This window comes from Hoplias malabaricus, chromosome 2, assembly GCF_029633855.1.
Source record: "Hoplias malabaricus isolate fHopMal1 chromosome 2, fHopMal1.hap1, whole genome shotgun sequence".
NCBI lineage: Eukaryota > Metazoa > Chordata > Actinopteri > Characiformes > Erythrinidae > Hoplias > Hoplias malabaricus.
Window position 1 is genome coordinate 77,237,059 of NC_089801.1, and position 19,645 is coordinate 77,256,703.

A 19,645-nucleotide genomic window follows, 5' to 3' on the forward strand; every position below is an offset into this window, starting at 1 on the left:
ACTGGGTGAGTGTGTGACACCGTCCACAGGTGTGAGTGTGTGAGTGACTGGGTGTGTGAAATTGTCTACAGCTGTGAGTGTGTGAGTGACTGGGTGCGTGTGTGAGTGACTGGGTGAGTGTGTGACACCGTCCACACGTGTGAGTGTGTGAGTGACTGGGTGTATGAAATTGTCCACAGTTCTGAGTGTGTGGGTGACTGGGTGAATGTGTGAAACTGTCTACAAGTGTGAGTGTGTGAATGACTGGGTGAGTGTGTGAAATTGTCCACAGGTGTGAGTCTGTGAGTGACTGGGTGAATGTGTGGAATTGTCCACAGGTGTGAGTCTGTGAGTGACTGGGTGAATGTATGAAATTGTCCACAGTTCTGAGTGTGTGGGTGACTGGGTGAATGTGTGAAACTGTCCATAGGTGTGAGTGTGTGAGTGACTGGGTGAATTTGTGAAATTGTCCACAGGTGTAAGTCTGTGAGTGACTGGGTGAATGTAAGAAATTGTCCACAGTTCTGAGTGTGTGGGTGACTGGGTGAATGTGTGAAACTGTCCATAGGTGTGAGTGTGTGAGTGACTAGGTGTAAAACTGTCCACAGGTGAAATGTGTGAGTGACTGGGTGAGTGTGTGAAATTGTCCACAGGTGTGAGTGTGTGAGTGACTGGGTGTGAAACTGTCCACAGGTGAAGTGTGTGAGTGACTGAGTGAGTGTGTGAAATTGTCCACAGGTGTGAGTGTGTGAGTGACTGGGTGTGAAACTGTCCACAAGTGAAGTGTGTGAGTGACTGGGTGAGTGTGTGAAATTGTCCACAGGTGTGAGTGTGTGGGTGACTGGGTGAATGTATGAAATTGTCCACAGGTGTGAGTGTGTGGGTGACTGGGTGAATGTATGAAATTGTCCACAGTTCTGAGTGTGTGGGTGACTGGGTGAATGTGTGAAACTGTCCACAGGTGTGAGTGTGTGAGTGACTGGGTGAATGTATGAAATTGTCCACAGGTGTGAGTGTGTGAGTGACTGGGTGAGTGTGTGAAATTGTCCACAGGTGTGAGTGTGTGAGTGACTGGGTGTGAAATTGTCCACAGGTGTGAGTGTGTGAGTGACTGGGTGAATGTATGAAATTGTCCACAGGTGTGAGTGTGTGAATGACTGGGTGAATGTATGAAATTGTCCACAGGTGTGAGTGTGTGAGTGACTGGGTGAATGTATGAAATTGTCCACAGGTGTGAGTGTGTGAATGACTGGGTGAATGTATGAAATTGTCCACAGGTGTGAGTGTGTGAGTGACTGGGTGAATGTATGAAATTGTCCACAGGTGTGAGTGTGTGAATGACTGGGTGAATGTATGAAATTGTCCACAGTTGTGAGTGTGTGAGTGACTGGGTGAATGTATGAAACTGTCCACAGGTGTGTGTGTGCGAGTGACTGGGTGAGTGTGTGAAATTGTCCACAGTTCTGAGTGCCATAAAAGTGAATTATGCACTATGCAGCTGTAGGGGGTGCCCAGGAGCATAAATATTGTACTTTGTGTTCTTTAAAGCAAGGGGCCACTGAGTAACTGACTGACCCTGTGCCAGAAATGGCTCCCTATTCACTTTTCTTTATATTGCTCACTACATAGTGCATATGGAACTTTATTCAGGAGGGTAGTGAATGATTTCGGACACTAGCTCATGTGGGTTTTTACAGCATATTGTCGGATTGTTTGAGTACACTGTAAATGATATGCAGGGGGTCCTCGACTTACGACGTTGATCCGTTCCTACGTCGTGTCCTAAACCGATTTTCGGTGTAAGTCGTAACATACGTACATCATCATCATCATCATTTTGTTTTCCGCTTCTCTATTTCATGGTCGCGGTGACATACGTACATACTGTACGTAAATAACACACTGTAAGCACTGATCCTATCCTAACACCTATCCTCCTCGGTCCCGAGCCGCGTAACCGTGTATTCTTCCGCCGCGCCGCGCACACCAAACACGAAGTTCACGTTACGACGTTTACGACGCAAAACCACTTAAGTCAAAACAAGGCTTTATACAGTCGGGACTGACGTAACCCGAGGACCTCCTGTACTATGTTTTTGAAAAAAAAAAATTCAAGAGTTTCAAATGTTGGATGTTATACACCTTATATATAAGGGTGACACACACTCACACATTCAGTCATATATATATATATATATAGTGACATGACAAAAATAAATTATACCACATCTATATACTGTGCGGAGTTGGGTCAAATGGGCACCGTTTGAAGGGTTGTGTACATTTCACAACCTTCAGCTCATTTGTTTTCACGATATGGTCCCTTTAAGCCCTCAGAGTCGTGTGTGTGTGTGTGTGTGTGTGTGTGTGTGAGAGAGAGAGAGAGAGAGAGAGAGAGAGAGCGGGAAAATCCTCTCAGCTTCATCCCCTATTCGAGGGAAAATCCTGCATCGTGGAAAACTGTTTTTATCATTTTGTCTTTTCCTCTCCGTCGTGTGTCCGGAGAGGCGCTGGTTTACAGACGTCGTTCTGAGGTAAGTAACCTGTTGTTTGTCTCTTCTCCGTTTTATCATCGTGTCTCTCACCTTCAGCTCCAACGCTCTTCATTCGAGCTCATGTTCTGCAACACAACCAGGGTTTAATCTAACAGTAAACACGACTCTGACACGGGAACTCTGGATGTGACCGGGACCGACGGATTTAACAGTGTTTATGTGAACATTAGTGAATATTAAGGGGTTGTTTATGAGAATAAAACATCCAGAGCAAAGCTGTGAATGACATTGTTATTTATTCCTTCACTCATTCATTGATTTAGCGCATGGGGCTTTTTGGAGCACACGTGACCTTCACCTTACACTCCTTTGAACCACACACACACACACACACACACACACACACACACACACACACACACACACACACACAGAGAGAGAGGAAAAGAGAGAGAGCCCATATAATAAAAATAATAATTAGTATTTCTTACTTTTTGTGATATATTATAAAGCCCCCCAGTATTTGGCTAAGGAGCACTGGAACTGTGTTCCCTGGAGTGATGGAGCTCCATTCACTACCTCTGGGATGAGCTAGAGTTGTCTTTCAGATCTAGAACTAATCCCCCAACATCAGTACCCTGCCCTCACTAATCCTCTTGTTGCTGCACTGCCATCAATATCTCTTAAACACACACTGAACGATCTCTGGATTAGGAACACCTACCAGGTACCTACACTCACTGTCCATTTTATCAGCTCCACTGACCACACTGGAGCACTTTGTAGTTCTACAATTACACACTAGTCCATCTGTTTCTCTACATACTTCCTTATCCCCATTCAGCAGGGATGATTTGGGTGGCGGGTCATTCTCAGCGCTGCAGTGACACTGATATGTTGTTGGCGTTTTAGTGTGTTGTGTTGGTGCAAGTGGATCAGACACAGCAGTGCGCCTAGAGGTTTGTGTTCACTCACTGTCCACTCTGTTAGAGTCTCCTACCTTGGTGGGCCATCTTGTAGATGTAAAGTGTCACTGCACAGTGTGTCGGTCGTCCTCTAGTTCTTCATCAGTGACACAGGACGCTGCCGGCTGGATGTTCTTGGTTGGTGGACTGTTCTCTGTACAGCCGTGACACTAAGAGCTTTAAAAACTCTAGAAGCACTGCTGTGTCTGATCTACTCGTAGTAGCATGGTGTAACTCGGTGTCATTGCAGCACTGAGAAAATGATCCACCCCAGAATCAGACCTGCTCTGTGGGGTCCTGATCATCGAAGAACAGGGTGAAGGGGGGTAGCAAAGTATGCAGGAAAACAGATTTACCACAGTCTGTTCATAACATTTTCATAACAGGTCTATGTAGTATGTATTGGGAGGTTTTTCCATATAAACACATGTACACATGATTCCACACAAGACCGTCTCTCTTTTAGTCCCTTTTAGGGATGTACTCGGAGGAGTGGGGTAGACTGGGGCAGAGAGGAGAGAGGAGTGGGCTGTCACAGCTCAGCTTCACTAAACTCCCAGGTGAAGACACTCGGGGGACAGAGAGTATACGGAGGGCACAGGGTGAGTAGCAGTGGACGCGCTTTTCAACAGGCCAAACAGTAAATGGGAAAATTAAAAAAATTTCAATAACAAAAAGTATGCCTGGACAATTATTCAGTATAATATATATATATATATATATATATATATATATATATATATATATATATATATATATATATATATATATATATCACAATATAAAATATTTCAATACAACGATATGATTTGAGGCGGCACGGTGGCACAGCAGGTAGCGGCGCAGTCACACAGCTCCAGGTACCTCCGGGTGACTGTCTGTGAGGAGTGTGGTGTGTTCTCTCTGTGTCTGAGTGGGTTTCCTCCGGGTGACTGTCTGTGAGGAGTGTGGTGTGTTCTCTCTGTGTCTGAGTGGGTTTCCTCCGGGTGACTGTCTGTGAGGAGTGTGGTGTGTTCTCCCTGTGTCAGCGTGGGTTTCCTCCGGGTGACTGTCTGTGAGGAGTGTGGTGTGTTCTCCCTGTGTCTGAGTGGGTTTCCTCTGGGTGACTGTCTTAAGGAGTGTGGTGTGTTCTCTCTGTGTCTGAGTGGGTTTCCTCTGGGTGACTGTCTGTGAGGAGTGTGGTGTGTTCTCCCTGTGTCTGAGTGGGTTTCCTCTGGGTGACTGTCTGTGAGGAGTGTGGTGTGTTCTCCCTGTGTCTGTGTGGGTTTCATCTGGGTGCTCCGGTTTCCTCCCACAGTCCAAAAATACACATTGGTAGGTGGATTGGCGACTTGAAAGTGTCCGTAGGTGTGAGTGTGTGAGTGAATGATGAATGTGTGTGTGTCTGTGTTGCCCTGTGAAGGACTGGCGCCCCCTCCAGGGAGTATTCCTGCCTTGCGCCCAATGATCCCACGTAGGCTCTGGACCCTAATGAATGAATGAATGTTCCACAAAAATGCTTTAAAACTCCTATGTACACCTAAAAGCTCATGTTTTAATATCATTCCAATATTCTCTACAGGATTTAAATCTGGACCTTTGGGGTAAGTTGGAGTGGTGTTTGCGATCTACAGCTAGTTCACTTGACCTCACCAGTGATGTCTTAGGGCTGAACGATTAATCATTTTCATAATTTTAAGAGTGCAGTGTTAATATTACAGGAGCTCTCACTTTAATTCCAGCTTTTTAGTCAGGACCAGTTTCTCAAGATATAAATGGGGGACATTTAGATTCTGTATAACAGATTAAAACCAATCAGAGGCAACACAACACTGCCACCAGTCACTCCTTTTGGGATTTTTAATTCAAAATGAAATCCAGATCTTCTTGTTCTTCTGGTTAATAATTACAGGCCTGGAGATATTCCCAAATACAGCTGGATTTTCTTAGTTTAACCACAAATGTGACAAAAAAAAGCTGAGTGGAATGATCCGGTAACTTTAAATTATAGATGATTATTGCAGTTTAAAGGAACACTAGGTAGTGTTTTTACCTTAAATGTACAGCAAAATCACTGGGATGCTCCACTGAGATGTAATACGGAGAATAGAGCCTTTACCGTAGGCACCTCTGGCTCAGCACTGAAGAAACTGTACTATGTAACTTTTGGAGAAGGGTAGGATACCGCCCCCCCTCCCCCACACACACATGCTTGATTTGCCCCTTGATTTCAGCACGTTGTTGTAAAAGTTAAATGCACTCTGCAACTATAGGGGGAGCCGACGAGCAAACAATTATTTTACATAATGTTCCTTTAAAACATAGCTGCAATATTGGTGTGACAATGTTCAGTTTGATATATTCCCCAATGGTTCAGGCTTAATCCTTGGGGCTGATGCAGCAGAAGCAGAGTCTTCCAAGACGAATAGAAGTGTTACTGCAATAAATGTCCTTCTGATTGTGTTGATTTAGTGAGAAATGCTGAGTGAGAAGGTGTCTCCCAGTGTTTAGTGTGTGCTGGGTGTAGGACAGTGGACGAAACACGTGACGTGGATCGCTCTGTGACAGCTGATTGAATTAACTGATATTTCCTGTGCAGCTTCAGAGGAGCCTGTACCTGATGACCGTTACCATGGTATCTACTTTGCAATGCTATTGGCCGGTGTGGGCTTCCTGCTGCCGTACAACAGCTTCATAACAGATGTGGACTACCTTCATCGCAAATTTGCTGGTACGATCTGATCAGGATTTATTTCACCTTCTACACACCGTCCACGTTATTAGTAAACCTCTCATTTACAGCTGTACGACTCTTCTATGTTTCTATTAACTTCTGTTAACACATACATTTTTTCAGAAGGTAGATTAAAATTTTATTTATACTGTAATATTTATTAAATATCATAACTACCTCACAGTCTTAACTTTCCTCCTTTCTACCTCAGTATCTTTCTTGCTCTCTCTCTCTCTCTCTCTCTCTCTCTCTCTTTCTCTCTGTTGCACAATCACACACAGAGCTCCTGTTTCATCTTCTACTTCGCTTAGCCCCTCGTGCAAGGAATTACTGGCATTTTAACTTTATTTTATTGATTACATTTCTTAATTAATATGTTATATAACTAATATACAAACTAATATAAATATAATTCCATTGTTGATCTTATATTTTTTTATGCATTGTTAAGAGCTGCATGTTTAAGAAGGGACAATGCCATTAGTTGCAGCAAATTGTGTGATTAATTAGTTCATTTTGTAAACTGCTCGACAGCTCTAATGAAGCTCAGTGTTTTCCACCTATTATTGGGGTCAAAGATCATTTGTTGGAACGTGTTAGTTGCTTCCTAGCCTCCTCAAAAAGTTACATAATGTAGTTTCTGCAGTGCTGAGCCCAGATTAGCAACAACCATTCTCACTATCACAGTGATTTTGAAGCTGCAATTTTAATGTGAAATATTACGTAGTATTCCTTTAAGAACAAGAACATATGGCTTTTTTTTTAGCAACATTTGGATTTGACATGAGTGTTAGTAATGTGAGATTATATATTATAAGTCATTTTGGGGCTTTTTCTGAAAATCTGGCAGTGATTAAAGCCACTAGTGCGACGAAAAATGACTAACACTGAGAAGGTTTTCTTATAACAGCGGCATGATGTTTATTAATAGCCTCTGTCTCTCGCAGGCTCCTCTATTGTGTTTGATATGAGTCTGACGTATATACTGGTGGCTCTTGGTGCTGTAATCCTGAACAACGCTCTGGTGGAGAGACTGAGTCTACACACACGCATCACTGTTGGTAAGTACACATACACACACACACACACATTCAAAATATTGTGCTCATAAATAACCCACCCTTTCTTAAACAATATGAGTTTCTTTGTGTTATTTGTTTCACGTAATGTGTTTAGACTTGCCTCAGGTCCTCTGGCATCTGACATTTACTTCTGCATTTTTTTGAAGAATTACTATTGATGTTTGACATTTTGCTTTGTGTGTGTGTGTGTGTGTGTGTGTGTTTAGGATATGTCTTTGCACTGGGTCCACTGGTGTTTGTGAGTGTGTTTGACGTCTGGCTAGAGCTGTTCAACTCCCGGCAGTCCTACGCTGTAACTCTTGCTGCTGTTGCCATCGTTGCCTTTGGATGTACAGGTTATAACTTACTCACAAATACTTTATATACTACTCTTTCCTTTGACATTTCTGAAGTGTTAAAATATCAAATACACAGAGTCCTGCGCAAGTCTTAAGCACATCTAGATATAGGTTTTAAACCATTCATTTCCATTGAAGCATTTGGCAGCCGCTCTTACCCAGAGTGACCTAGAGGTTAATTCTGTTGCTGTGAAATGTTAGGAGTCTTGCCCATGGACATACATTGATAATAGTGTAGTGTACCTGCCCAAGTGGGGAATCCAACCTTAGTCTGCTGCACTGTTTGGCACTGGTCAATAAGTATTGACTATACTGAGTGAATAGCTAGACCAGCACAAGGCCAGCAGAAACCTGCAAGGAAATCATGCTAAGTCTATGATCGATGTGGGACAACAATTTTACCCACGACACTATACCTACCTCTGTCACATTTAGCTTTTGCAAACACTGTATTATATTTAATACAAAAATAAATTAGAATCTATTTAAACAAACATTAATCCTGGGTTAATTTGTTTAAGTATTGATTAGATAAAGCAGTAATTGGATCCTGACTAATAAAATTATTGGATTTCCTCAAGATTACGTTTGTGTTATAAATAAATATATTGATTTATATAATAACACTAGTTATTGTTATGATATCTGTGTTTTTTTCAAGCAAAACAATACTTAATGCACAATTAACACGATAAAATTCCAAAATTAACATTTTGATAATTGAATGTGAAATAACTGACAAAATGAAAACTTCTGTATCTAATATTTCATGACTTATTAATTAAATGAAATTAATTAGACTAAATTAGTGCACACTTCAGTCTCACATTGTTTAATGACATTCATATTACAAAGCACAAATACACATTATAAGCATTTTAACAGTAATTATTTACCCTAAACATTACAATGGCTTTTGGATGTATCTCTTAATAATAAAGAACAAAACTCTTTGTATTAACATTTATCTTCTATTTTGGCATATTCAAACATATAAGATGATACGGTCAAAGTGACCACTATGGTTTTTCTGGTAGTAATGAAATTCATAAAGTCTAAAGTGAATTATTCAAGTGCCTAGAATGCACATTAATGAAGTAGAATACTAAATTATTACTAATACTAAAGTATACTAATGTTAATAATATTACAATATCTAAAACATACCTCTTCATAAATCTAACATAAATGTTTTGATCTTTGACCTCTGCAGTACAGCAGTCCAGTTTCTATGGTTACACAGGGATGCTGCCCAAGCGCTACACCCAGGGCGTGATGACGGGAGAGAGTGAGCTGACACTTCTTCTGTTACAATAACCACAATAAGTTTCTTTCCACCAAATCTGCGTATTTATGTTTCTAAAGCAGCAATCAGTCCTTTCAACATCAGAATGTAGAAAACAATAATTATTATATCTTTTTCTAAGTGTAACTCACATGAGATTTAGATTGCTCTGTAGTCCATGAATGAACCAGTCTATGCTCCATAGAGTGGGTCATCCACACGGGGGCAGACATGTTTAAGATAACTTTAATAAAGTATCTCTGATACCCCCCCAGTCCACTAGGTGTCAGTATGATGTTTGTTTCATTATATGAAAAACAATCACTGGAGAAAATGACTGATTGTTCCTTTAAAATGTAAACAGAGTCATTGAGAAATGCTCTGTTCCAGAGAAACTCAGAGCCTCTAAAAGCTCATTCACAGAAATTGATTACACTAAGGGTTGACTACTCAGAATGGGGTTAAAACCAGACTTGAGTATTATCTCTATATGATTTTAAATGAATTAATATGCCTTTTTCCTGAGAAATGAATGTAGCTTGGTATTAAAATTTTCCATAAAAGGTAACAGGAAGATACATTTTGTATTCTATAAGGCAAAATAATTATCTTTTATTTTACTATTTTACTGTATAATAAATACAGTAAATGCACCACTAATCTGGTATATTACTGGTGTACTTATTATATTTATTTATTATATTTTTTTTATAAACATAGTGATCTCTGGTTCCCATCGCTTCCACTGTAAAGAAATTGATTGGTCTTTAATTACAACATGCTGAATAACAGTATATAGATCTGAGGTGTTGAATTATGCAGACATTTATTAAAAAAATGCTAAAATTCCCTTGGTTACATTAGAGCTGTGTTTCACTTTCTGTTTCTGTTAGCTCTGTTTTCACTCATTAACATGTGTTTGCATCTTTAGACTTAATTAATTCTCCAGTGCTCCCCGGGTTGTTGTTGTTGTTTATTTGTTTATTTGTTGATCCGCTCAGGCACAGCGGGAGTGATCGTGTCTCTCAGCCGGATCTTCACCAAGCTGCTGATGGAGAATGAGAAGAACAACACCATTGTGTTTTTCCTCTTCTCCGTTTCCATGGAGACGCTCTGCTTCCTGTTACACATGCTGGTGCGGCGGACACGCTTTGTCCGTTACCATACCGACCGCGCTCGCCACGGTGACACCTGGGTCAGAGGTCAGATCACGGCGGCGCCGACACAGCAGAGGAGCAGATATCAGATACATCGTGACATGAGTACGGAAGATGAGGTAATGGGTACAAACGGGTGGATTCTGTATTATTGAACTTGTTTAGACTTTCAATGTATTTCAATATAATATTTATTAATTCGTTCCTTTACTCATTCAGTCACTGTTTCATCTTCATCGGGGTCCAAAGCCCACCCAGAATCCATTTGCAAGTTAAATATATCTTCATCTTATATGTTTAGTTGCTATATTCAACATTTGTAAACACTGAGAGTGACTCAGTAACTACTCTGATGGCCTATCTAGGGAGTAAAATAGCTCACTCTATATTGAGACAGGGGCGGCACGGTGGCGCAGCAGGTAGTGTCGCAGTCACACAGCTCCAGGGGCCTGGAGGTTGGGGGTTCGATTCCCGCTCCGGGTGACTGTCTGTGAGGAGTTGGTGTGTTCTCCCCGTGTCCGCGTGGGTTTCCTCCGGGTGCTCCGGTTTCCTCCCACAGTCCAAAAACACACGTTGCAGGTGGATTGGTGACTCGAAAGTGTCCGTAGGTGTGAGTGTGTGAGTGAATGTGTGTGTGTCTGTGTTGCCCTGTGAAGGACTGGCGTCCCCTCCAGGGTGTATTCCCGCCTTGCGCCCAATGATTCCAGGTAGGCTCTGGACCCCCCGCGACCCTAAATTGGATAAGTGGTTACAGATAATGGATGGATGGATGGATATATTGAGACATGGCATATATGTCCAGATGTTAGAGGACATTCCTTGTAAATATTGATTTCTGCTACTTTAAAGGGAACACATTCTGACCTTTCCACAAGTGGTTAATGGTCAAAATACCACAAGGATCGATCCCCACAGCAGTGTTCACCCCTGTCTAATCAGCCCTGTTCAGAACAACCAGTTTCAGCGCCATTTCCTTTAAACGAAAATGAGCCACAGCTCAGTTCAGTACGAGAGCCCAGGATTGAGGAGCGAAGAGCAGAATCTCTGGTCTTTAGCTGTTTTTGCTCCGTTGTCTTATTTCTCTGCACTGGTTGTGTTTGCTTTGCAGCGTTTAACCTCGTCTTTGCGCTCCCACATAAACCCGGGCTCAGTGTTGTGATTGGAAAGGCTAGGACTAAGGGGCGGGGCTATTCAAAAGTCTCTGCACTCTACATATGAAGCAGTGCAATATTAAAACAACGTGCTTTATCCTGTGTTTTCTGATTAGGCAGCCTATAAAGAACTTACTGGGTGGTAGGCTTCAGATCCCCAAATCAATGTGCACAGGCACTGAACAGGTGATTTTTCCATATGTCCTTTTTTTAATGTGCACTCATTGTTGACACAGGTGTTTAACACAGTGTACAGCTTGTACAATCTCCATAGAAAATCACTGGCAGTAAAATGAAAGATCACCACTGGCCACAGTCTCCAGTGTTGGCTTTTTGGAAGTTAGTCCTCTCAGCTTTGAGTGGAAATGATGGAGCCCCATTCAGTACTGCTTGTCTGAGTACATTACTAAAACAAGGGCTAGCCACAAATGTGATTTCCTGCTTAAACCCTGATGTTGTTAGAATAATTGATCATGCAAAAGTGGTTCAAGCTTGAGTAGCAAGTCAAATTAGTCGTATACCAACAAATCTCTCCATCTCTTTCCCTTTTGATCCCCCTCTCTCTATAGGATGGTCCTATCTCGTGTGCTCCTGCTGAGGCTGACGCTGCTAACATCAGTAACGCTGATGGAACCTATGTCAGATTTGACGTCTCCAAACCTAAGACCAAGAGGTCGTGGTCCAGCATCAAAGGTGTGACCGCCGTCATCATACATTTCCTATCCTCCTCCAAAAGTTACATTTACAGCTATAATTTTCAGGCACAGTTTCTGCAGTGCTGAGCCCGGAGTAGCAACAACACACACTCTGTTCTCTTCATTACAGCTCATTGAAGCATTCAAGCTGTCGTTTTAAGGTGAAAATACTTCCCCTTAGTGTTCAGGAATGGTTAGGCAAACACTCCTGTAAAGCAGAGGGATAATGTAAATGTCAATTTTTAAGCCTCAGTGCAGTTATACACCATATTAGAACATTCACTCACACACACACACACTGACACCTACGGACACTTTTGAGTTTCCACCTACCAACTGGAGCACCCGGAGGAAACCCACGCAGACACAGGGAGAACACACCACACTCCTCACAGACAGTCACCCGGAGGAAACCCACGCAGACACAGGGAGAACACACCACACTCCTCACAGACAGTCACCCGGAGGAAACCCACTCAGACACAGGAAGAACACACCACATTCCTCACAGACAGTCACCCGGAGGAAACCCACTCAGACACAGGAAGAACACACCACACTCCTTACAGACTGTCACCCGGAGGAAGCCCACGCAGACACAGGGAGAACACACCACACTCCTCACAGACAGTCACCCGGAGGAAACCCACACAGACACAGAGAGAACACACCACACTCCTCACAGATAGTCACCCGGAGGAAACCCACGCAGACACAGGGAGAACACACCACACTCCTCACAGACAGTCACCCGGAGGAAACCCACGCAGACACAGGGAGAACACACCACGCTCCTCACCGACAGTCACCCGGAGCAGAACTTGAACCCACAATCTCCAGGTCCCTGGAACTGTGTGACTGTGACACTACCTGCTGCACCACTGTGCCGCCCTGTAACAAATCAATAATAAGCAATAATGATTCCAGATACCTGATCCTAGGTCTGAAGGAGTTTGTGCACTGGCTTGAAGAAAAAAAAATCATTGTACCTCCAACAACACAGAAGGGATTATGCATCTTTAATACTCCAACAAGATGCTTGGTTCCACAGTGGTAAAGAGCCAAAAGAACCAAAAAATGTCCAGACTTCCATTTATTACTTCTATAACAAAATAAATACTCAGAGAGTTTTCACTGTCTTGAGTGATATTGATAAATGCCTTAGGATGTGATAAGCCTGGAAATGAAGGGAGTTAAAGCAACACAAAGTATCACGTTTACCTTGAAATTACTGCATTAAATATCATTGTGATGCTTTACTGACCTGTAATAGGGAGAATAGGGCATCTGTTCTTGCTACTCTGGACTCAACACTGCAGAAACTGCACTATGTAATGTTTGTAGGAGTGTAGAAAAACACACCTCCTTGATCTCAGTGCAGTGCTGTAAAATGCATTACACTCTGCAACACTAGGGGGAGCCCAGGTGTAAAAAATACCAACTATTACCTACTGTTTTTTTAAATCAGTGGTTCTCAAAGTTGAGGCTTGCCCCCTAGGGGGAGTTCTGAGCTATTGCGGGGGGTACGGGGGTGATCTATCACTTTATTAGACTACTACTTTACTAGAATGTTTGTTAGCTAGCTTGGAAATGAAAAGATTAGACAGTATATAAAACACATTTAAGACTTCTCTGGATTTGAATATGATATATGCATTAAACTGCTTTAAAATAACACAGCTTCACAATATCATACCTTATTTAATATAATTCCTTTAAAGCATGTTTAAAGCTGCTCTCCACTTTAGGTGGGATCAAGGAGTTTGTTCCACAGAACAGTTAATGTCTCTCTCTCTCTCTCTCTCTCTCTCTCTCTCTCTCTCTCTCTCTCTCTCTCTCTCTCTCTCTCTCTCTCTCTGTCTCTCTGTCTCAGACGTAATGGTGCGGAGGTGTGCGGTGGCTTGTGTAATCTGGCCCTACATGCTCTCTATCTCTGTGACGTATTTCATTACGCTGTGTTTGTTCCCGGGTCTGGAGTCCGAGCTGCAGAACGAGACCCTCGGGGAGTGGCTGCCCATCCTCACCATGGCCCTCTTCAACATGGCTGACTTTGTGGGAAAAGTAAGAGCTTCACTGTTCAATGCTGCAATTGAGTTTATTAACCCTATAAGACTTAATACACCCCCCACACACACAATGATTTTTACAGCTCCCCAGTTGATGGAGCTAGAAGGCTTAAACGGTTGATGGTTTAAAGTAAAGTAGACAACCTACACGTTCTTCAAGACCTAAACTTTTCAGAAGTGGGGGCCATTTCACTGAATGAATCATCAAGTATGACATACCTTTCAAGTTCAGCAAATAAAAGCCCTTTTTATTTTATTTTAAGATTTAAGGATTTTTTTAATTTAAGGGTTTTTTTGTTTTAGAGTAACATCTATTTTATTGGAGGATTGGAGGATAGAAAATAACACAAATTCATTTTAATAGGCAATAATTTGATTGAAGTATGTTAGTGAAATTTTCTGTGGTTTCAGTAAAAAATAATATCACACTGCACAATATTAAAGTATGAAGATGCATTAATTATATAAGTCTCAAATGGTTAATATAGAGTATAGCCTTATTTAGTAGTTCTACGGGTGTACGTTCAATGTTAATATTGCTAGCACATTATTTACAAGCGGACATTCAAACCCTATCATTGCTAGCTGCATCACTGTTTAGTGGCTTATATTCAAACAGTAGATAGCTTATTGTTTAGCATAAATTCAAACACTAATGTTGCTAAGCTAGCTCATTTACATACATATATTCATTAATAGTGCTAGCTAATTCATTATTTACAGGTATATATTCAAACACTAGCATTGCTAATTTAGCTATTATTTACAGGTGTATATTCAAACACTAGCATTGCTAATTTAGCTCATTATTTACAGGTGTATATTCAAACACTAGCATTGCTAATTTAGCTCATTATTTACAGGTGTATATTCAAACACTAGCATTGCTAATTTAGCTCATTATTTACAGGTGTATATTCAAACACTAGCATTGCTAATTTAGCTCATTATTTACAAGTGTATATTCAAACACTAGCATTGCTAATTTAGCTCATTATTTACAAATGTATATTCAAACACTAGCATTGCTAATTTAGCTCATTATTTACAAGTGTATATTCAAACACTAGCATTGCTAATTTAGCTCATTATTTACAAGTGTATATTCAAACACTAGCATTGCTAATTTAGCTCATTATTTACAGGTGTATATTCAAACACTAGCATTGCTAATTTAGCTCATTATTTACAAGTGTATATTCAAACACTAGCATTGCTAATTTAGCTCATTGTTTACAGGTATATATTCAAACTCTAGCATTGGTAATTTAGCTCATTATTTACGGGTGTATATTTTAATGCTAACTAGCTAGCTCATTATGTACATTCAAAATTATTAGTGCTTATTATTGCTATCTTATTATTGATGTACATTAACACTCTAAAATTGCTAGCTAGCTCATTAAATCTAACCTAGTTAAGCCGTTAGAATTGGTTACTTATTAGAACTTATCTAACATCTGTGCTTCGTTGCATAGGTGTATACATCCAAATGTTTGTGTAAAATGGAGGCTATAATAGTTACTCATTGCTGCAGTTTACTCTTTTGAGAAGGTTTGTACTAGATGTTGAAATGTTTCTGTAAGGATTTGGTAGCATTCAGCCATCTAAGCATTGGTGTAGTCAGGTGTTGATTTTCGATGATTAGTTCTTGGCCACAAACCCCACTCCAACTCAGAAATATTGAACAGTGCTGCATTAACATAGAGAATGCATTTATACTGCTCCACAGCCCCAAAGATTATAAAGCCAGGCTTTATACAATCTAGTGGATGCTTGGCATTGAGCAAGGTGGTTTTAGACTCATGTGCAGCTGCTCCAGAGGGTTCTATCTAATATGCGTGCTTGAATATCTGCATCCACAAAGAGTGCACTATAGATTTAGAGTTATATGATTACAAGGGGAAGTATCTATAGATACTCTGGAAAGGTGGAGAATAAATCAAGTGCGAAGGATGTTTTCTGGACAGGTGCAAACCCCTAATCAATTTCAATTCTGTTCTCTCTGTCAGATCCTGGCAGCGTGTCCGTATGAGTGGGGTGGAATCCAGCTGCTGGTGTGTTCCTGTGTTCGCGTTCTCTTCCTGCCCCTGTTTGTGATGTGCGTGTCTCCAGCACAGCGCCCCCTCCTGTCTCACCCAGCCTGGCCTTGTGCCCTCTCACTCCTGCTGGGCATCAGCAACGGTTACCTGGGCTCTGTGCCCATGATTCAGGCTGCAGGCAAAGTGCCTCCACAACAGCGAGAGCTGGCAGGTGAGCTGAGGGACAAACAAAGACATTCCAGGCACAGTTCCATGAGCTTCTGTACGGTTCTTAAACGAAAAATATGTTCCCCGTTGAAAAATCCGTGCTAAGAACATCTACTCAGAAGATTTCAGAAGGACCCCTGAGGGTCTTTGATGTTCAAGGCTTTTGAAAAGCTAGACATCCAGCTGCACTTCATAAAAACCTGCTGGACAACCAGCATATATGTTACTTTAGTGAAGGTTAAAGTTTTATTATTTGTGCAACATATAATTGTAATTACATTTTTCAAACATTCTCTCACGCTTGTCATTTTATGGTAAAAGTTGTGTTAATATTAAAAATGACATTTGTTTTTTTATTCAACGAAACAAAGCAGACTATGACAAAAGAGTGGGAGATTTTTTAAATTATAAAATGTTACACAAAAAGGCTTTAAAACTTATTTTCTCCTCATGGATTAGCATTTTTGTTACACTTTATCTAACTGTAGACATTTCTCTGTGTACCATTTCTCAGTTGACACACCTTTGGAAGTTGTTCTTCGGTACAGATGCTTGTATCATGGTTTACTTTTGTCAGAGCATTTTCTGAAGCTGGTGTTTGCCCAGTCAGTGACTTTGACATATCGCATCTAATGGTATATTTAGGTATTCCGCAAAAATATGTGAATTTCCAAAAATAAACAGTTGCTGAAATCATAAATGAGGTCTTAAAGAAGTCGGAATTTTTGGCTCCTGGGCTCCTCCTACAGTTGCAGATTGTAATTTATTTTTACAGCACCCTCATCCTCTACCCTCATCCAAAAGTTACATAGTGTGGTTTCTGCAGTGCTGAGTCTGGGATCGGAAAGTCAGAGGCTGTATTCTCCCTATTACAGGAGTTTAAAGCTGTAATTTTAAGGTATAAAATGCTCTGTAGTGTAGATTTAGTAGTTGGTCATGATGTAGTAGGTGGTCACACAGTGGTTTTCAAGTTGACGAGGACTCATTAATATCACTATAGTAAGGTATTTAAACCTGTGACCCAGAAAAAAAAACAAGTTTGGCTTTAGTTTACCCAGTAGAATATATACAGTGTCCCTGTGGGAGGAGAGAGTGGGCTGTGCAGAACAGAGCAGATTATTTCTAGCTGAGCGAGATGAAATAAGCATTGATTTATTTGTCTTTTTTTTTTTGCAGGTAACACCATGACCGTGTCCTACATGGCTGGCCTGATGCTGGGCTCTGCAGTGTCCTATTCCACCTTCAGCCTCACCTCACACTCACCACGCACACACACACTCAAACTCAACTCCACACTCTCACTTCACAGCTACACTCCTGCGTTCTGACACATTTCACACACACTGCTCACACACGCATCCACACACACACAGTCACACACATACGCATTTGCACTGAAGCAGCATCTCTTCAATGTGAATAAAATAATCACTACATAGCCGATCGGATCTGTTTATTCCACATCTTATTTGTTTTCGATTTCTCTAAAAGTGTCTAAATATATTGTTAAATTCATATTTTTTAAATGTGTTCTTGACATTATAAACCAGTAATTACACTGATGCCTAGTTGCTGGGACATATCAAATTCTCTATTAAACCTGTTACAAACATGGCCACCCACATGTGGTGGACCCAGTTTGTGGAGCATAAACTGGTTCATTCAGGGACTTACAGCTGCAATTTAGAGAATGAATAAATAATCACTTTTATGAATATTATTTGCTACCCTTTGATAAAAGTAATAAAATCGGGCCTTTATATATGTTGTATGAATATGTTCCTCACCATGGTGGGGTTATTAGGGGTAGTGTTATCCCTGATACAAGTGGATGTGCCCCACTCCATCCTCCAGCAACTTGTTCTTTTCCAACCGCTGCTAACAACCTCACTGTAGAGTTCAACACACTTGAAGGAGACATTTTTTTGTACCATGCTCCTGTAAAGTGAGGTATCAAATTGCTTTGATGTCCCTGAAGCCACCAGTTTATGCTCCACATTGTGGTCCACCACATGGGATCAAGTTGAACACAGGGTCCTGTTTATCACACACCCTGTATAATGTTTGTTTTTTAATGAAGAATCATCATTGGAGAAAATGGCCGACTGCTCTTTTAAGAATGTAACAGAGGTCTTATGTTGAAATGCAGAACTGACCAGAGAAGGTTGAGTTCTGACACTTGGTTTGTCCAGTTTATCTAAAGCTGAGTGGGTCAGCATCTTTGTCTATTTACACTCTCAGTTGTAACGAGCCCTGGTGAGAGTGGGTCCCAGTTTTAACACTTTGGTAATCACTGTGCTGACTTGGTGTTGTTTGTAGGCATTAGATGTGCTGATGAAGAAACCCATATGATGTGACATTTCTGCCCATTTACAGACACATAAACTACATCAAAGTAATGCTAACACAAACCCCATCTCATTTTGTAAAAAGCCGTAAAAACAAGAGCTTTTGCAGTCTTTGCAAGCAAAAATACCTCATTGCTCATCTTTTTATGTCCAATTTCATGAGAGTATTGTCAAATAGTTAAAACACCATTTCTCAATGCAAGATGGCAAAGAATGTATGCATTTTACCATCTGCAGTAATTAATATTGTGAAATGGTTTAGGAAACTCAGAGAAATGACAGCGCATGTAAGGTCAAGGTGTCTATGCTTCAGCTTGTTATTATAAGGTGACCAGACGTCCTCTTTTACCCGGACATAAATGTAAGTTCTCATGTTTTCCCATGTTTTGTGTAGCATATAAAGGTGTAAAGGACCTAAAAGCACACATAGGTTCAGCTAAGAATACAACGAGGGGCGAGAGCTCATAAACCCCCACCCCCCAAGACATGTCCTATTTTTCTATCTCACCATGTGTTCAGTGCTAATGACAAAAGGGAGACCCAGATTGTTATCAGTGAAAGGCCAACATCTCTCATGGTATGGCAGGTGGGAGAGCATCAGCAGCCAGCGCATGGGTGACATATATATGTGACAGGTTTCTATTGATATGGAGTTGAATATTGGGTGTTTTTGCTGCCATCAATATAACATCATTTCCTGGGAAGACCATGGTCATTTCAGCAAGACCATTTCAGGACTCATTCTTTATGTGCTATAACATGGCTTTGTAGATGCAGTGTGGCTGATTGATTGATCCAAATTTGTTTCCTTTTCCACATCATGAAGAAAATTGGTCAAACACCAACAGAGATTATTGAGCAGCTGAGGTCTTGTATCAAGTCACAAGGGGTAACTTGCAAAATGTTTACAGTTGGTACTCCTCATTTTCTAAATGATTAAACTGTGTAATTAAAACGAAATGAGATGTAACACATTGGTAAACATACATCTGTCCCAGCTTATTTGTTTTATGGGGGGTCACCCAAATGTTGCAGACGTCGATTTCAGACATGACATTTCATCCAAGAAGCCTGCTCATGTGATTGTCCTTGTCTACTGCACTTAAAGTGACTTTAGACCAC

At 41.0% G+C, this 19,645-nt stretch overlaps 1 protein-coding gene across 1 annotated transcript; it reads left to right on the top strand.

The window, feature by feature from the left end:
• The first annotated feature begins 2,352 nt into the window (after positions 1-2,352).
• Positions 2,353-17,564, top strand: slc29a4b (asolute carrier family 29 member 4b). Its single transcript, XM_066661811.1, has 11 exons — positions 2,353-2,513; positions 3,906-4,041; positions 6,018-6,149; positions 7,100-7,213; positions 7,441-7,569; positions 8,786-8,860; positions 9,859-10,133; positions 11,735-11,858; positions 13,734-13,921; positions 15,939-16,179; positions 17,352-17,564. Exons 2-11 carry the CDS (start codon positions 3,918-3,920, stop codon positions 17,501-17,503), a joined length of 1,554 nt encoding a protein of 517 aa, XP_066517908.1. The 5' UTR covers positions 2,353-2,513; positions 3,906-3,917; the 3' UTR covers positions 17,504-17,564.
• Positions 17,565-19,645: the final 2,081 nt, after the last annotated feature.

Coding starts and splice junctions, on each gene's coding strand:
- slc29a4b (XM_066661811.1), top strand. CDS start 3,918: ATGTACTCGGAGGAGTGGGGTAGACTGGGGCAGAGAGGAGAGAGGAGT. Junction 4,042..6,017: donor GAGTATACGGAGGGCACAGG/GTGAGTAGCAGT, acceptor TTTCCTGTGCAG/CTTCAGAGGAGCCTGTACCT. Junction 13,922..15,938: donor TGGCTGACTTTGTGGGAAAA/GTAAGAGCTTCA, acceptor TCTCTCTGTCAG/ATCCTGGCAGCGTGTCCGTA.